Source organism: Onychostoma macrolepis, chromosome 11 (assembly GCF_012432095.1).
Source record: "Onychostoma macrolepis isolate SWU-2019 chromosome 11, ASM1243209v1, whole genome shotgun sequence".
Taxonomy (NCBI): domain Eukaryota; kingdom Metazoa; phylum Chordata; class Actinopteri; order Cypriniformes; family Cyprinidae; genus Onychostoma; species Onychostoma macrolepis.
In genome coordinates, this window is record NC_081165.1 from 16,145,181 (window position 1) to 16,165,535 (window position 20,355).

Sequence of the window (20,355 nt, forward strand, 5' to 3'; positions counted from 1 at the left end):
CTGCAACAATCACTGCTGAATAGTTGAAAGTGTCAGCTTCTTTTCATTTTCTCTGGTCCTAAGCTTCACAGGTGGAATATATGATTGTTGTAAAATAAGTATATTTAGCAAATAAGTATTTTCTCACATTTTAGTATTTTCATTTTTCTTTACTTTATCACGGTATACTGCACAAATACTGTATATCATCTTATGTGTTCTGCGGAAGAAAGAAATGATGGTGTACGGTGAGTAAATCACGACAGAATTGTTATTTTAGTTTACAGGATTACCTGCATACAATTGTATTTCTTCATAAATCCACCCAGTTATCCAACAACTCTGTCTAACAATTAATAAATCCACTTATATTACAACTGAAATCTATTTAATGAAATGCAAAGTCAAGTGAATGAGCTGATAAAAACCTTTAATGTTGTATTATAGTGTCATTTGTATCGTGGCTTGGTAGTTTGTCCTCTAATTTAATGCACTTTTAATTGTGGCCTAAGTGTCCAAATGAAAGCAGCATTGCATGCCCGGCCATATAGTAATATTTTCTGCTGTCTAACACTATAGCTCAATCATTGCACTGCCCATTCTCCACTGTTGGCAGATGTTGCAGATGGCAGATAATCCAGAATCTTGGGTCTGATGCAAGCTGGATTTATCCATGGCCATGATACCAACATCTGTCGTGACTTCACAGTAAGCTAGCTGAACACGAGAGAGCATTGAGTGTGAATACTCCTTCATCGTCAAAGAAGAAAAGCATTCCTAAACCTCAAGTAAGTGTAAGTTCATGTTAAAATAGATGTGTTTATTGCAATTTGGTTTAAGTGGTGACAACAGAAGAAAATGAAAGGATGTCATTTGTGCTATATGATTATGCTAATGCAGTGTACATAACTGTCATCTTCAATAGCAGGTCCTTTCCAAAGTGGAAAACATGACGTTGAAAACATGATGTTGGGTGTGACTGAAATTCTTTTCTTTATAAAATTAGGTCATACCATGCTTATTTTAACGTGTATTCTGAGGGGTTTTTTAGTAAATGTTCTAACTGTTCTAAGCATGTTAATTTTTTGCATGTTTTAAATCTTTATATCTCAGTTTAAAATTGTAAGCGACAGCACAAAACGTGAAACTGATAGAAAAATGGACCAGCATTATTGAAGCCAGTAGGAACCAGCAAATCATATAATCTCACTAATACCCCATGTTCATGTAGAATGCTTGCTAATTGGTTGAATTTGCATTACAATATTGCAGTTGTCATTGAAATATGGTGTTTTTGCATTCACTATTTTGCATAACTTCATCTTTTCTGTAAAGCAGGTTATATGTTTTTTTGTTTTTGTTTTTTAAAGAAAATGATTTGGCTTATAAAAATATTCCACGGTGTATGCATGCAAATCCCAGAATTGTCAAAATTCTGTTTGTGAGCCATGAGGGAGTTTGTCTGGACTGAGAAGCTTGCAGATGGCCTCTTATATGAGCCACTGCTGTATATATTAAGCTGGTTGCTCTGTGACTGAGTTCATTGTGAGTCAGCCTGCAGGGACAGCAATAAAATGATGGTCGTTCATGAAAAAATGATGCGAGGCGAGTTTGTATTCATATATCGCATGCACAGACTTTTCCCCGTGCTCAAATTATCAATCACTGTGAGGGCTGGATCATCTGCTTTATCTGTGTGGAAAGAAAGAACAGTAAACGCAAATCGCGTCATCTCAAAAACTCTAACGAGAATTGCATAGCAAATGCATAACTTGAATTGGCCTATTGCAAGAAAGGGAACAGTATATTTTATTTTCAAATGAAGAGTTTTATAATGCTTGCTACTTACTGAATACTGCAAAATATATCATATTTTATGATTAGTAAGTGGGACAAATTCCATCATAAATGCTTTAAATCATATTATGCTATTTGTTGTCACCAGGGTTATTAACAAAAACTTAAACTTCGGCTTTAACATTTCTCATTTTCATTGTTTAAATTGATGTACTAAAATAAAAACTATAGATATATATTCTAAAAAAACAAGCACCGTTTAAAAGAAGAATCTTCTTTTTCTTTTTTTTCTTGTAATTTCATGGTTTGATTAAATGCATCAAGAAAAAGTTAAAAACAGGCTAATATTAATTCATTACTTACCACACTAGTTTACCCTAGAAAGGTCAACTACACAGCATTGTGGGAAATGTAGTGTGCAGTATGCTCTATTGTATATTGCTCATTTTGTTAGTAACAGGCAGTGTTGGGTTAGTTACTCAAAGAATGTAATATATTATTCATTACTAGTTACTCCTTTCAAAAGTAATATTGTTACTTTACTTATTACTTTCCGGCAACAGTAATTAGTTACACTACTAGTTACATTACTTTTTCTTCACGCCCCACAGAAGTTGTAACTTTCTATCTTCCACATAAAATTCTTCTTCTAACAACATATGTCTGCCTCATCATTTGACCAAAATCCACATTGGATCGCCGTCAGAAGTTATTACAAACACTCAATAGTGATTGATAGTGACATTCAAGTAGAAGTGTTGTATTCATCTCATTAATTGTCGTGTGCAGCTTGAAGCTATTTGTAATTTCTCCGTTACCCATATACGATTATATTTCATTATGTATCAAATCACATAAGTATGTAAGAAAATGTTTAATTTTCCAAAAAGATTTGTAATTATAGTAATATAATGTACATGCTGATCAGAGGGATGTGGGTGGGATGTACAGCCACTACTTACAGAACAGTGTTCAGATTATCTTTTTTCCTGACAAAATCAATATAATGCAATATTTCTATCTGCTGAATGTAAGCTTTTCCATATTCCAAGCTTGTCTGCTACACTGGGGACATCACATGCATGTGCAAGTCGTGAAAATGATGAAAATAAATCAAGGAATTATTTGATTGTTGGATTTTAAATCAGCAGGGTTGAGGCATCAAAAGTAACTAAGCTGTTTTATGGATGGTAGCTGTAATATTATTCCTGAAATCTTATTAGTAATTAGTTACACTACTAGTTACTGCAAAAAGTAATATTATTACAGTAACTAAGTTACTAGTAACTACACTTTAAAAAGTGATAAGTTGACTTAACTTAAAAAAAATTGAGGAAACTCGTTTTTTTAATAATAATTTACTTAAAAATTTTAAGGCAACGGGTTTCTTCAATTTTTTTAAGTTAAATCAACTTATCACTTTTTACAGTGTAGTTACTGCCCAACACTGGTAACAGGTCATCTTATACAGAAAATGTACACTTACTATATATTGTAGCACTAGTAGTGTGCTATTCCAAACACATAGTCAATAATATTCATTTACTTTTAAACAATTGTGCATTGGTGCAGTGTAAGATGCAAATGCATTCCCATTACCCAGTCTTTCCTAAGGGCAGCATCCATTTGGAAGACACTAGCATTTATTAGCATATCATCAATTACTCCCAGGCATGTCTATTTTTAAAAACAAGTTTGTAATGATCCTAAATTTTGCCCTCTCCTGTCATGACAATGTTATAATATTAAAGCCCTCTGCCCAGCTTCGTGTCATATTAAATTGATCCTTATCATTGAATTCAAATGACAGAAACATCAGTGACAAAGCATTTTGTGAGCTTTACAGCCAGATATTTAGGGCTCTTAAGGACTAAAATAACATGAGTTCATTTAATATGCAGTATTCATTCATGAAATTGTGTAATTCGAATGCCACTTGCATTGGGTTTCAATTGGAAATGTACTGATGAAGCACATCCTGTCTTCCTTTGAGTAATAGAACCTACCGTTAAATGTTAAGTAATACTTCAATGCATGTTTTGTTGCATGATTCAGCTTGTGAACAGCAGTACTTCACTGAAAAATGTTATTGTTAAATGTTAAAAAAATAGCTTTTTGTTTGCTAGACCATACTCTACCCTCTCAGGACAATGACTCATCTGCACAACAGATTTTGTTCAGATTTCACCCTGCATTTATATGAATGTGAGAAATGAACGGGTCTTTGGTGGGCATATTGAGCCCTCAGGACCTCGCGTGTGACAAGTTTTAATAGCTCACATTCACATATAGCTCGCAGGATGTGAAGGCTCATCAGATATGTGCTATTGTTCCCTGATCTCAATAGACTGAGTAGACGGTCAGATCCCGTAAGAGTGATGTGCCGATGCCCTTGAGGGCTTAAAGTCATGTTTGACTGCCTTGGTCGAAAAGGTGTGTGTAACATACAGATGAGAAGATATAACAGAGTTAACGGAGTAGAATGCAGTAGAAGACCCAAAAAAGAAGAATTTATTCACAGGTGGCAACTGCAGATAACTGAAAGAATGGTGAAAAAATGACAAGCTTTCAGCTGAATAGCACTAGAGACTAGAGCGAGGAACAATTGTTTTATTTATAGTAAAAGTGCTCAATGGAAATGTGTGTACCTGTTCTCAAAACTGTGAGAAACAACACATTTAACAACTCATTTCATGAATTATTAACTAATAAATATAATAAATCTTTTTTTTTTTTTTTTTTATGCCTACATATTTCTGCATGTTGGTTGAGCCATTTCAAAAAAATGTTCAGTTGCAAATATCATCTTGGAATTAACCATTTTTGACTTCATGATCCCCAAAAATATGAATTTTAATTCAGAATATTACAAAATGATTCATTTAGAAGTTAATTCAATTGTTCAATTGTTAATTCATTGTGTGGTTGAACTGTTTTTTTTTTTTGTTTGTTTGTTTGTTTTTGTTTTTGTATTTTCAAAAAAATAATAAATAGGACAAAATGATTGTCAAATTATTGGCTTATTCACAAAGAAAAAAAAAAGAGTCAAATGAGATCTTGCCTTGGTTTCCAGTAATTTGATAGAACTAGTGAAATGTCTTGTACTTTCTGCTTTGGTAGAGAAAACATGGGAGAGACGGGGAGCAAGGTGGTCCTGAAGGAGACATCTGTCGATGGAGTCCAGCCCCAGGTAATCTCCGTGCACACTTCAGCTTCATAACCCAAACACATTGTACTCTGCAGAAAAATTGTGCATGGCCAAATACAAACACAAATCCTTCTCTTGAAAGTAAACAGTAAAGACTAAACAATTAGATTATGGCTTCTCTTGCTGAGTCAAAAGCAATGTACTAATCCTTTGATGCACCATTGTTTAGTTCATGACCATCTGTGCTTATATTTTCATGTGAGTGTGCGAGTGAGGCTCACAGTATGTTTCACTGCTATCATATTAGCAATCTCTTTTGATTTACTCAAACTCGCTACCTATGAAGCTGCACACGTTACAAGTAGGATCAAGTTGCACAACCTCTCTCATTATTTCTCAGAATAAGCATTTTCATGCTTTACATTATTCCACGACAGTGCCAGAATTTTATTTTTAGCTTTAACGGAATTATCGGACACTGAGTGATTTATGTGGAACTACCCTCTTTTTACTTTATTGCATTTAAAAGTGTGTGTGTGGGTAGGTGGGGGGGAGGGGGGGGGGTAGTAATCCTGTCATTTTATTTTATTTTATTTCATTTTTGAAGAGAAGTTTCTCATAGGACAAATGTATTTTATTTTATTTAAATATATATTTTATAATTTTTTTGGATGAAAGCATTTATTTAGTTAGTTATTTATTTATGTATTTTTAGAAGACATTTATCATATTACAAATGCAGTATGTTTTAACTGTGGATGAAAACATTTTAGCTTTTTTTATTTATTTGTTGTATTTTATTGTTAATAGAAATTTATTATAAGACTTTAAGAATTATTTCTATTTTATTTATTCATTTGTTGTTGTTTTTTAATGCACTTTGAAGAGGATGTCAGTGCTAAATTCACACTCCAGTAATCTCACAGTTGGGTATTTATGATGGTGGTTTCCTTCACCCTGCTGTCAAACCCTGCTGCTTCTGTTAATCCCAAAGTACCTCCAGGTCAGTTGGTCCAATCACAGCCTGCTATAAAAGTCACATGTTAGGGTCTTTTGGATGAGTGGAGTGCAGTAGTGTAGATTTAGCACCTGCAAATGGCCTGATAAGATTTGTGTTGGAGAATATCTGCCAAAAGATGACTCTGAGTGACTTCACCAGTGTTAAATGCACACAATATGTGACCCAAATTCAAAAATGTGTTTAAAAAACAGTACATATCCTAGTGTCCCTTATGTAACCTTTCCTGTAGTCCCCTCAGGCATGTCCCCTTGTTGACGTATACTTTAAATGCTCTTGCAAGATGAAATCTGCCATGTCTTGAGACACACAGAAATGAGATTTCAAGTTTGATTCATTCTATGTGGGAAGTCTGGTAGTTTGGAGCAGGGAATGATGCACATGCGCTAAAAGCGGGAAACAGCAGCCAAGTGAATCGATTTGCAGGGATTAAGATAAAGAGCCGCCCTGGTCTGATGGGGTTTAGAGGGGTAAATCTTGGGATTATGATGTCAGGTCAGGCACTGTGGTGGGAGAGAGGAAATTGAATTGTCAAAGGGAATCTGGTGGCCAGATTATGCCACAGTCAGTGTGGTGATGGCAAGAGTCAGATCTGTGTCTACCCAGTGGTGCCTAGGGTGTGACTACCATGGAATGGGATTTTTTACTTTAGAAGAGGAGGAATTCCATATGGAATCTGTGCACTTTGGATTGGGACAGCTAGTTGAAATGGTGCCATATGTATTACAAATGAGGCTTTACATCTGGTGAGTGTCTTTATATTATATATTCTTGTTGTGAAGAGATTTAGTCAGCAACTACATGCAGGTTCTACATCATAATTTGTTCTCCATGGCTAACTTCATCAGTTTTGTTTGGCTTTTTCTTGCAGTCACTTATTATAAGATGTTGAGTGACTCACAGCATGAAGAATGGAGTAGTCCCAGAGACACACTATGCTTCATTTTTTCATTAATTCTTGTTTTTGAGTGTGGAATTTTGATTGATTGAATTGGGAAAATCTATCTTCCTTTTTAAACACATCTTGGATATATATATATATATATATATATATATATATATATATACCATTCAAAGGTCTGAGGTCAATAAGGGAAAAAAAATAAATAAATCAGTTTCAAATATGCAGTTATTTTGAACTTTCTATTCATCAAAGAATCCTAAAAAAAACAAACAAAAAAAATTCTCAAGAATCATTCTCAAGATATTGAAGACTGTGGCTGCTGAAAATTCAGCTTTGCATCATGGGAATACATTTAATTTAAATATACATATTAAAATATAAAACTGCAATATTGTAATAAATTGTAATAGTATTTCACAATGTTACTGTTTTTACAGTATTTTTGATTAAATAAATGCAGCCTTGGTAAGCATACAAGACTTCTTTCAAAAACATTAAAATAATCTTGCCAACCCCAAACTTTTGAATGGTAGTGTGCATACTAAAACACTCCAAAAAAATAGTTTTCCTACCGTTAATCCATTTTTGTTGTTATCCATTTTAATAGCCGACGCCAGGACTTGCCATAGACGGGTTAACCAAAACCAGCAAGATGAAGGTGAAATGGACCCAACTGGGCCTGGTGTTTTTCTTACTGCTGTCGATCGTCATGACTTCTTGCTTCATTTGGCAGTACCAGCTGCCCAAGTTAATGTTAGGTGAGTAATTTGTTCACAGGTCATGTATTAACACACCTTTACCAGCTCAGACAACAAGACTCCTTCCTTGTGAAATCCTTAAGTCACACTTTTAAACTTTTAAAGAATATATCTTATATAAATCTCTTTTACAGTTTATAAATACTTCCTTCTAAATATTTATAACTGTAACAAACATATGACTGTTTTGGTGTCAGATGTGCATGTCCGAGAGGTTACTCGATGTGTGCTTAGTAGATCCTATTATCTACTTTCTGTGAGAGTTGGGATTGACTTAGAATGCTAAAGATGGAAGACAAATTCACAAAAAAATGGCAAATTCACTAAACCACAATCAAGTTTAACCAGGCATTATGTAAACGCAGTAAATGCAGTGTGTATTGTTATTATCATTCCTAAAGCTATTAAAACATTTTTATTAATTAACGCTGGAATAAAATATAAATATTAGGTTTAAAAATTTTTAAAAAAACTTAAGCTGAATGGAAATTGATGCATTAAGATTACTAATTGGTAAGTTAAAGCTAAAACTGAAATAAAAAATCTAGCCTAGTGTTAGGTCTGGCAGGTCACGTTAGTCAAGCTCGCATCAGCTGACTCTCAGCTCATACCCATCTACCTATTGGAATACTACACCTATCTAAGCATTCATAAGGTCCGTCAGTAGGCTTGTTTGAGATGTGCCTCGCCTCGCCTGAAATGTAGGCGAGAGTAGGCGGCTGCAGTGAAATAAGCGCAGTCAGGACACTCACCACTTCGAAGTGGAACAGATACCTACGAGATCAAAGGCGGATATCACGTTATTCTCACTCATATGCTGTGCTGCTGATAAACATGACATAATTTCAGTTCTGTTGCTTTTATATTAAGTTAATACAGTGAGCCATACTCGAAATTGGTGCTCTGCATTTAACCTATCCAAGTGCACACACACAGCAGTGAGTAGTGAACAAATGCACACACACACACACAGTGAACACACAACCAGAGCAGTGGGCAGCTATTGCACCTTAGTCATGGTATCAAAGGTGGAGAGAGTGCTGTTCATTCACAATCCCCACCTTCAATTCCTTCCGGCATGAGAATCGATCCGGCAACCTTCAGGTTACAAGCCCGACTCCCTAACCATTAGGCCACGACTACCCATCATATTTATACGAATATAAATATGATGAACAAGACACTCAAAGTGCTTGCTATTTAATTCCATATGAAAGGCCTATTTATCAGCCATTTTTATTTTAATTAAAACATGTATTAGAGATAGAGAATATGACAACAATCACATATCTCACACAGAGATCGCACTGTCATAGTGTTTGGGAATATTCATGCAAAATTTAAATATATAATAGCATGAAATCAGATTTTAAAAAATAAAACATTTTAGAAGAGAACGCAGCATCACGGTTGTCTGAACCAATGAGCTTTAAGCTGTGTCGTCAATCAGAAGTTTCCCATCATGCTTTTGATCAGAGCAGTCGGTGGAGAGCAACTGCACGCGACTGCTCAATCCGACACAGCCGCCTCGCCGTAGCTAGAGTTTTTTTGGCACACGTCAGCATGACATCAGAGCAAGGTGGACATAACTCGGACACTTTTCTAACCGGCAAGCACCTCGCGGTGATCACCGGTGATCGGTTCTGCGCAGATTTTGCTCATCTCAAACAAGCCTATTGGCAGTGCAGCAGTAGGGGAGAGCGGGGTAAGTTGTCACACTGTTCTAACTCCAACACTAGAAGGTCTATCTCAAAAATCAAATAGCCACTTTGAGTGACTTCTTCTTCTATAGTCAAATTCCTATTCAGATGTGGTCTAATCTAAGGTTAGCACAATTTTCTTATTTTTCTGCTTAAAAAGTAAAAAATTTGCACTTTAAATTTTATGCAATACAACTTTAGGTATGAATGTTAAAAATTATTATTTTGCACAAAGTAGAGGAGACAATAACGTGTCTTTTGATACTTTAGCTGACGTGTTATGTTGAGCTAACCTTGAGATTTAGCCAACATTAGCACACATGTCAGTTTGGGGCAAGTTGTCTCAATGACTTTGGGGCAATTCGTCACATGTGACAACTTGCCCCAGTACAAATAAACACATAGAACATGCTCAAAAAATGTGATATTGTAATTTATTTGTAATTGCAATAAAGTTTTTGAAGAAAGGAAGGAAAGGCAGGAATTAAGGAAGGAAGGAAGGAAGATGGTTCGAAATTATCAACGAAAGACAGAGCATGGCAGTACACCACCTGACATAATGTTAAAAGCAGTCAGGCAGGTAAAGTTGCAGAACAAATCAATCAGAAGTACAGTGAAGGATTTTGACATGAATTACCGTACTCTGTACCGTACCAAAATCTGGACCTACGAAGAACAAGGCAGCTAAAAGAAGAAAAATCATACAAGAGTCATCATCAGATGATGAAGAGTGCTTCTGCCTCGTCTGTGTGGAGCCATTTTCAAACAGTCGTCCAAAAGAGACCTGGGTAAAATGTGTAAAATGCAACAAATGGGCCCATGATGCTTGCACCTCAGGCCAGGCAATTTATGTGTGCCAGAATTGTGAGTCTGAAGATGAGTCTGATTAGTCAGATACAGGGCATCTGTTTTGTTCAGAGGTTAAACATGTTAAGTTAAGTGAGTTATCTGCAGCATTCCATTCAGTTATCATGGATCTATGTGCAAGCCAGAGAACGTTTGAGTTTAAAGTTCAAAGTAAAGTGGTCTTGCCACTTAATGTGTTTTGATTGAAATGTGTATTGTTTGGATTGAAATAATTGTTTTTCCAAATTCTCTAGGCATGATTGTTTATATTTCCAGTTCTGATTTGAATTTAAAAATTAAAATCAATATTCACAATTAAGTAGTTGTGTTCTTATTTTTAAATTATCTAGTGTGACAACTTACCCGCCAATGGGGCAATTTGTCACAAGTGCACATTCTCTATTCAACAGTCTACAACTCCGTAATGAGATAAGATATGAAAATGTAATGAATACAACATATGTGTCCAAGACTTCTTTCTTTCATTTGGTATGACATTTATACCATTGTGATGTATAGTGCTCAGTAAATGTTAGACAGTGTGAAAAGAGTGACAACTTACCCCGCTCTCCCCTACTTGCTCGAGAAGAATGTCTCTAAAGATGTGTTTTTGGATGTGAGGAAAAGATAACCTTATTCAGTGTTATGTGAACAATGGATGCAATTTGTTTTTCCGGGGCAGCAACGGAGTTTCACAAAAGTGTTTGTTTGTTCCCGTCATTTCGGTGGCGAATGTTTTATAACAAGGTACATTCTGACACTGGATTTACACATCGTTTGATACTAAAAGACGGAGCAGTCTCAGCGATAAAGATCCCTGTCATGACCTGTCTGCCCACGGTTCGCCTCCAGGATCTCGGCTGTTTTGATACAGTTTGAAGCAGCTAATCAAGGTTTAACTATGTACACTTGAAACTTCCAGGCAGGTGTGTTGAGGCAAGTTGGAGCTAAACTCTGCAGAACCCTCCAGGATCAAGTTTGATGATCCCTGGTCTATAATAAGCCATTTTTTATGCCAGTGTGCCGCATCCTCAACAACCAATCAGAAATGATGAAGATGATTTTTTTGAACCCACATGATAGCTTTATTATTCTCAAATGTTGTTTACAATGTTTTTCACATCTTTGTAATGGTCAGTCAAGTTTATTTAAAACATGCATGATACAGTCTTCTATAAAAATCTTTTTAAAGGTTTACTCCACCCCAAAATGAAAATTTTGTCATTAATCACTTACCCCCATGTCGTTCCAAACCCGTAAAACCTTTGTTCGTCTTCGGAACACAATTTAAGATATTTTGTATGAAAACCAGGAGGCTTCTGACTGTCCCATTGACTGCCAAGTAAATAACACTGTCAAGGCCCAGAAAAGTATAAAAGACATTGCCAAAATAGTCTATCTGCCATCAGTGGTTCAACCGTAACGTTATGAAACTACGAGAATACTTTTAGTACTTTTCTGGGCCTTGACAGTGTTATTTATACTTGGCAGTCAGTTGGACAGTCACAAGCCTCCCGATTTTCATCCAAAATATCTTAAATTGTGTTCCGAAGACGAATGAAGCTTTTACGGGTTTGGAACGATATGGGGGTAAGTGATTAATGACACAATTTTCATTTTGGGATGGAGTAACCCTTCAAACCATGGAAATGTGTATATCTAACCAGAACAATAAGGAAATGTATACAAGCAAACATTTGTCTCTATTAATGTTTATTCTGTTATGAATATTAAAGTGTGGCTTATTTGTGCATGTGTATGTTAGGGGTCAACCGATTATCGGCCTGGAGTGCGTTTCCCAAAAGCAACTATGGTCTCAAGTTCTGTCGTTACCAATAGAGTTCAACAGAAATAATGGCCATAGTTAGCTAACGATGGTTTTGGGAAACACACCACTGGCTGATTATCGGTGCCGATATTAAGAATTTAAGCTCATCGGTATCAGCCTTTTTCAAAAACCAATTTGAAGATAAAATAATTTAAAAGCATTTAAAGGGAGGTTTTGTCAGAGCCGTTGTTATTCTTAGTTTTGACATTGACTTTCATTTTTACACTAGACGTATATATTGGTTCAAAATAACGGTTATCAGAATAATTGATCTATAATAATCGTATCGGCATCGGCCCTGAAAAGCACATAACGGTTGACCCCTAGTATGTGTATTCAAAATTAATCTCTCACAGTTTTAATTCAATGTTTGAGCTTATGAATATTTTCTGTTGCAATTTTGTTCAGTTTGGAACTAAATGTGCTTTGTTCACTAAATTTCAATGTTAATGCAGAATTCTCTAAACACTCATGTAAGTGTTTCCTCTTGGGTCACTCACGCTCTCTTCTTATATATGTGTATGATTGTGTGCCCATCCTTACGCAGACAATACAGGGGAAAGATCTAAATTGGTGAGAATGTGCCCTCGCCTCCCAGAGCCTACACTTCTTGAACACCCCATCCCCTCTTTGAAGGAGGCGCTTGAGAAGGTAAACATGTAAAGATTGAAAACTAAACTCTACACTGTCCAAAAATCATATTTAATCAGTATGTTTGTGCTTTTTGTGAATGACTTTGCTCTTTGTAGGATTGTGACACGTTTTATCTAATAATTTGCTTTGTCCTTATTCAAAACCTAAAGTCTAGTTATATCTAGATCATGATTTCAAAATGTACCCTCACACTTTAGATGCCATTAGAGCAAAACCCTTGGCTGAAAGTGCAACAGCTTATAAATACCTTTCCTCTATCTGAACCTGTTAAAAGCATAATACACCTTCATTGCTCTTGAAAGCAGTGGTAAAAATAATTTACTGCTGCTGGAGGCATTCGTGACAGCACCTTAAAAATGTGTTGCATGAAATGAAATTACAATGTCAGCTGTGGTAATCAGTGTATAAATTATGAATATGAGAGAGCCACACAATGATCATTGAGTAGTTTCATACAATATTTAGTCAAAAATATGATTAGAAAATTCATTTGGCATCATTAAGAGTGTTCGCTCATAGAATAAGTACTTTGGATACAAATGCTCTCAATGTTCATCAAATGGAATTGCAAAAATACAGACTTTTTTCAAACAGGTTTTCTGAACACTGGTCGGTCCAACCGAATGTTCCACTCCAAACACATGTCATTGGTTAAGCTGATTCTGCTGGTCGGCATGCTAAACAGAGCAATGTTTTGATTACCACTGTGATGTTTCAGGAAAATGGACATATGTCTGGCTTACTTATACTGGAAATATTTACTACCGTTGGAATCCGTATGATTTTATAAAGAATATAAGTTTTTATTCAGCAATGATGCATTAAATTGATCAGATATTTATAATGTTACAAAAGATTACTATTTCAAATAAATGCTGTTTTGAACTTTTAAGTCTTCAATTCATTAAAGATTTCTGGGGAAAAAAATGTACCATGATTTTCATACAAATATTAAGCATCTCAGCTGTTTTACGCAATCTTAATTTTACAAATCACATTTGACTTTAAATACATTCTATGTTTGTCTGAATCTTTGTTGCCATATTAATTAATGTAATAATGTCTTTTCAATTGTCTAGGTTGATGCACTGCTGCGCAATAACATCAACCCCATCAGTCTGCCCTCATTGTCAGCTATTGTTACTTACAATGACACAGTACTGTGGACAGGGAACTTCGGCAAGAGAAATGGCAGTGATCCTAACTCTGCACCACCAAATGAATACACCATTTACAGGTAAGCCATGTATATTGCATTATATAATATTTTTTTATAAAATATATATTTATGTATTATGTTTTTGTTTTTTTTATCCATATTATGAATATATTATGTATTTTGTACATTTTTTGAAAGTTACATTCACTAGCATAGATTGCTGCGCTTCAGTTTAGTAAAAGTCAAGTTGTTTCAGGTGCAAGTGAATTAAAATCTAGACCAATGCAAGCGTATGTTTCAGCACATTGCTTTCTTCAGTGCAGAAAGCAATGTGCTGAAACAAGTTGGTCTAGGTTTTTTTTTTTTTTTAGATTTATTTTTGGTGTTTTTGCCTTTATTATGACAGGAAAGTGTAGAGATGACAGGAAATTAAGTGGGAGAGAAAGAGGGGGGCAGGATCAGATAAGGTCCTCGAGATGAGATTCAAACTCGGGGCACGAGGCTATTGGTGCCGACTTGGTCTAGTTTTTAATTTTATCTTCCGTCTGGATCTAATTCATTGTGCAGCTAGCAACCACTTTGTTTGCATTGAAAGTTACGAACATTCAAAATACTTACTCATACTTGTTGATTGGAGAAAGGATAAACTTGTCTCTGCATAGCACACAAATCACCCTCATATAACAAAGTCTAGCACTGAGAGGTAACGTTATCATAATTGTCAATTAAGTATCTGTGTGCCTTCCTTCAACTCCCCCTCCCACTTCCCCCTTCTCGAGGGTCTTTGATTTGGACCCATATAGCTGCAATCATTCAAGCATCATTTCCTGAGAGCTATGCTCTTTTTCAGTGAAGAACCACACAGCTTCATATTTAGAGCCCAATTATATGCCTAGCCTGATTTAATCAGTCCAAATCCACTCATAATTTGCTCATTTTACATTATAGATTGGAGTTGTCCTTTCAAGCACCACAGCACAGTTCCAAAGTGGACAAAGGCAAGATTGTTTTCTCTGTTGAAAGCCATAGACTCAATTTTTTTTTTTTTTTTTTTTTTTTTACATTTATGCACGTCTACATAAAAATAGAATTAACATGAATACCAGCTTAATTTTGAAGCACTTAATGAAGCAAGGAATGTTTATGTGAATGATTCAGACCCTTGAATTTCTACTGAAGGCATGTTTTGTTTTGTTTTTTCGTTTTTTTTCATATACCCTTTAACTGTCTATAGACCTGGAAAGTGGAGAAGGAGAGTAGAAGAAAATATTGGTGTGTTGCCATTTTGTGCATTATATATTCAAAAGGAACTGACATCCATTCCATGAAACATAATAATAGACATTATTTCTTTCTGAACTATTAACACCACCAAAATCTAATTTGTAGATTTTATATTTACAAAGGGAATGGGATTGTACAAATATTGCATAATTTGCTTTCACATCACACACACATTTCCCTTTTCTCCTCTCCATGACTGTAGTGCTATGCTGTGTTTAAGGCTAAAGATTATTTCTAAAGGTCCTGAGGGTTGGCAGCTGCATGGTATGGTCTTGAATACAGATGATGAAGCTCCTGGTTTTATCAGATCTTGATAATATATAGCCACTTTCCCTGCCTTCTGAGAAGTAATCTTTTCTGAGTCCTGTTAATGCTACTGAGCTGCTTTTCTCTAGTTCTAGCTGTAAAGATCATCTTGTACACAACCCAGCTATTGTTTGCATGGCTCAAACTATTGTAATGGATTGTGGTTGATGGTTTTATGACATTTTCAGAGTCAAGGGTGTTCACAAATATAATCCATCTTTGAGTAGCGAGGTGTTTTGACCTGCATACTCACATGGCAGTGTATAGGATTTATGAGGGTACACTGTTAGGAGATGTCATTTTCATAGTTCAAAGGGCTGCGACTGAACTCATAAACCACTCAAGGCCAGTCTCAGTGTCAAGTTCTGACGCACACTGGGTTGGCTAGTCAATCAACGCCGCACAATGCAAACAACTGAACAAGTCAGGAATTGCTAAAAGCCTTTTCATGAACTTGAAGCCTAATACAACAGTGAAATCCTTTGGAAATATGACACTTTTATTGAAATACACAAAAAAAAAAACCTCCAGTAAGGCAGAGCAGGTTTACCGTTCCTTTACTTGTTTGTTGGCTGGAAAAACGGTTAAGGAATTTGATGACATCCTTCTATTCTTAAAGTAGCATTATACTTGACTTGATGTCTAGCAATTCGATTTGAATTGTATGCATTTTAATGATTAATAATTCATTTTCATTGCTGAACTCACAGCACCAGTGTGAAAGCTGTTGTCATTTTTTCATAACCAGATTATTTTCATAAATAATAAAAATCTTATTTTGAGCACATTTGAATATAGAAAACGTCTAAATCTGCTGCATGGTTGCCCTTCTGTAGGATTGCCAGTGTATCCAAGATCTTTCCCACCCTGATGCTGTATCGACTGTGGGAAGATGGCAAAGTGGGCTCTCTGGATGACCCACTGGAGAAGTATGTGGACAACTTCACCATTAAAAACCCCTTGGGCAAGAGCAGAGACTCTGAGCTGAAATACGTCACTGATGGGCTGATCTTCCTTGACAGCGGTGAGGTTCAAATCCGATCGTCCTCTGTAACATTAAGAAGAATGGCCAGCCAGCTTTCTGGTAAGTTTCCAGCTTCCAGTCTTGTGTCAAGAAGCAATTCCATGATTGCACAATCAACGAGCGTTGGAATAACAACATTATTTGTTCTCAGCATGTAATAACCATAGCAGCAGGTCCAAATGAATGTTTCTTGAACTCAGCGGTGGGCCAGCTGTCTGACCTCAATTGCTGGTGGTGAACACGGGCAATTTAGTGGAACAAACTTGAGAGCAGAATTAAAAACAAGAAACTCCTCTATTGCAATTTCCGTCATGAAAGTAACTTACCTGTAGTGACTGGTGAAATACGCCTTCACCTACTTGTGTGTGATTACTGATCTCAGCTGCTACGCCAGCTAGTTCAAATGAAAAGATAATAGAAATTTTAATCCTTTCAGTGCAGAAATAAAACAGTCAAAGCTCTCATCAACGTTAAAGTCTATTGCTGTTGCTGTCTTCAGTAGTTTGCTGTTGCTCCATCTCATCCATTCTTTTTTACAAATGTAAAGTAAAGGACAAGAACAGTGTTATAACCTTGGGCAAACTTAATTTGTGCAGAAAAATTCAAAGCTTATATCCAAACTGATCATACAGAGTATGTGTGGCTGTGCACATGCAGTACATGCTTTACTACGCTGATGATGAAATTTTGATCGCACGCACTGTATGCATAGCGTACACATAGCTTCAGAACTAAGAAGAGTTTTTGTTACCGTGTCTTAAAACTCGAGTGTAAATGTCCAGTTACTCACAAGCTGCTGCCTTTTAAAACACCTAAATCCTTCAATAATAGCAGAGCCCACACTATATTTATACTACTTCATCCATATTTCCTTACTGTAACTTGGCCGACCATGTTTCAAATGTAGAAAGTTAAATGATGTAATCAGATTATTGTTGTGAATGTACAGGACAAACTATTTTGTCCTTCGTTTCAATGCAGGCTCTTCCTGTGCAAAAAGTTTGGTGTTCTGAACGTTTTTGTTCATAGTACAAGTGTATTGATCCCTTTAAGAGAACATTAATTTCCCTAAGCCGCTTGAAGCAAATTGCTTTTTAAAGAGTCACAGTTATATACCGTATTATTCACCATATTGTGTTTTTTGAAGGTCTACCAAGAAGACTCCGTGGAACTAACTTATTGTGGAAAGGGAAGACCAAGGCTGCAATCAACCTCCTGCAAGATGATGTGCTCGTCGCTGATCCAGGGACCAAGTAAGTTTCCACCGCATTAATTTAGCTGATTTATGTAACCGCATTTGTTCCTATCAGCTACTTTAACTAATTTTGTGTCATCTGAATTGCTGTTTCTCTGTGGAAAGGTTATGGACCGTGACGATAATGATAATAACTTTTCCGTTATCTCCTAATAACACGCCTTTGAGGTAGGAGGATTTAACGAACTGTTCTCTTCGATTTTCCCTGTTAGATGTCACTACAGCAATTTGGCGTTCTCTTTGCTCGCCCATGTCCTCTCTGAGAGAGTTGTGGGTATCAATTACCAGCGATGGATCACGGATAACATTCTGAGCAGGCTGGGAATGGAGGACACAGGGTTTGACATCAACCCTGGTATCCAAAGTCAAATGGCTGTAGGTGTGTACACCAGCGGCCAAGCGGCGCCTCTTTATGACTTGGGTTGGTACCGCCCCTCGGGCCAGATGTATTCAACATCTGCTGACATGGCTAAATTATCAATGATGTTACTGGGAGCCTATCACCGCAAGCTATTGGAGCCCGACACTTTAAAAATTATGTTAACCCCTCTGTTCCGCTGCGACAAAGACTACTTCGCCAACCGCAGCGGAACGCCGTGGGAAGTGAACGAACAGATGGGATATGAGGTGCTACGCAAGGATGGTGATCTAGATGGCTACTCCGCTACCTTCTCTCTGGTGCCTCGGCTTAAGCTAGGATTGGTGGTGCTAATGTCAGGCACACGGCCACAGAACCAGGATATGGTTTCAAAGGCCTACTCGTATATCATTCCCGCCATGGAGAGGGCCTTCAGGGAGGCCAGGCGGTTTCTTATGCCTCCCCCCAATGCTGCACCCTATGTGGGCTTTTACACTTACGGCAACATCACATTTTATGAGATCAAAGCGGGGCCAGATGGTGTTTTGATCATGCAGCAGTTTGGACCTCAAATAGAAGATCTCATCCCTGAGCGGTACCGGACCATAAAATTGAATTACCTAGTGGACCGAGTCTTTAGAGTTGTGTTTGAGAAAGAATATCCTTGTGTGCTGCGCGTCAACACTGCGTCCGTGTCCCTCGAAGCTCAAGACGGGCAGCTGTTTAACTTTTATGTCTTTGACAAGAAAGGCGTGTCTCCTGGATTCGACGCTCCAGGGCTCAACACATACAATGTGATTAGAATATCCCGCAGGCCTACATTCTCTAACTGAGGATGAAATGGCTACTAAAAAAACAGACACTGGGGATTTATATACAAGCGATTGTATCGAATCATATAACAGGATGGTCATTGATTTTCCTCTAATAGCTTGTTTACCCTGTGAAGAAATTTCAGCATAACCTATTTTTGCACATACTGTACATTCATATCCTTGTGTATATAAAAACGTCCTTATATTTTCATATACTTCCAGTTTCCAGTGCTCTAATAGACTTATGCAAAATATACCTTGTTTTAAGTCTCATTCCATGTAGGAATATTGATGTGATGACTATTTAAAAGTTCAATGAAACTCTGTGGAGTTTTCTGAAAAAGATTTGAGAATGACAATCATGTTGTGTCTGTGTGTGTGTGTGTATATATATATATATATATATATATATATTCTTAACAATAAGAAAGGAATTGTGAGAATGCAAATGAGTTATTTCTCCCAGTTATTTGCTTAGGTCTAGTTTGCGGAATGAATACATTTTATTTACAAAAACATACCAAAATAAACCCTGGTGATCTACAATGGGAACCTAATTCTGCGGGATGGGCTAAAACAGGAGATTTGGAAAGACATGCCTGCTAAAACTGATAACTTATTCAAAACCTTTTAATACAGTGTGTAAAATGTCTATACTTGCAAATGATATCGTATATGAACTTTAAACCCATTAGTGTGTTTTTTTCCCCTTCTCTCTCATGTTCTATAAATTACAGATATCAAAATCTCCCCCTGAGACATTCGTCTCACATTTTTGTCACATTTTTACATTTGAAAGTAAAGCCACAGTTCACCAATGTATTTAGTAGTTACAATCCACAGTTAAAACAAATATTCTACTTTTCATAATGTTGAATTCTAGTGAAGCACTTTTGGCACAGACATTTATAAACCAACAATAAAACTCCATAATTGCAACATTTAAACCAGACTCCTTAAACACAGCATTCTTGTACCTGTCAAGCCCCTGCAGTTAATTGAAACATGTAATACACACTTTTTGTAATAGTCTATAAAAATTAATGTGCCATGCAGCTCTTATTATTCTGTTTTCATGATGAATTTTTCCAGTGACTTCCTTCTGTCACAAGTACTACTTCCTCTCCTCTGTAGTGCTGGAGGAAAATAGATTCAGGGTACGATATGCTTTTTTCCCTTCTTTTCATGTCCCCATGACACAAATGACAAGCCTGACATTGCTCGTTTGAAATGAATACTGTCCATAATATGACATGTTATACAATAAAGTAATCCAGTTTCAATTTAGATGTGCAGGACATCAATCCACATGCGGATGGATGGATGGATGGATGGATCTTATTTAGGACAGTGCATTGTATCTATACAATCTACATTATCTAAATGCATACATCCAGGTACACAGGTATGGTTATGCCTTCACACGACATGATAATCTGAATTAGGTAACACTTTATTTTGAGTCCACTTTAGACAATCTACTAACTATAAGTAATTCTGTACATGTCAACTAGCAGTCATT

The 20,355-nt window shown here is 36.4% G+C and overlaps 1 protein-coding gene across 2 annotated transcripts in view; it reads left to right on the forward strand.

The window, feature by feature from the left end:
* Positions 1-18,851, forward strand: part of lactbl1b (lactamase, beta-like 1b) — an 89,345-nt gene extending 70,494 nt beyond the window's left edge. The window contains exons 2-10 of one of the 2 annotated variants that reach the window (XM_058791338.1): positions 596-767; positions 4,897-4,966; positions 7,454-7,604; positions 9,810-9,812; positions 12,526-12,629; positions 13,712-13,869; positions 16,218-16,465; positions 17,553-17,658; positions 17,873-18,851. In XM_058791338.1, coding sequence (XP_058647321.1) covers positions 4,904-4,966; positions 7,454-7,604; positions 9,810-9,812; positions 12,526-12,629; positions 13,712-13,869; positions 16,218-16,465; positions 17,553-17,658; positions 17,873-18,851 — 1,812 coding nt within the window. In that variant the 5' untranslated portion in view covers positions 596-767; positions 4,897-4,903. Of the gene's footprint in view, positions 1-595; positions 768-4,896; positions 4,967-7,453; positions 7,605-9,809; positions 9,813-12,509; positions 12,630-13,711; positions 13,870-16,217; positions 16,466-17,552; positions 17,659-17,872 lie in introns of those variants that run through there. The other variant, XM_058791339.1, reaches the window with a different exon arrangement.
* The last annotated feature ends 1,504 nt before the right edge of the window (positions 18,852-20,355 follow it).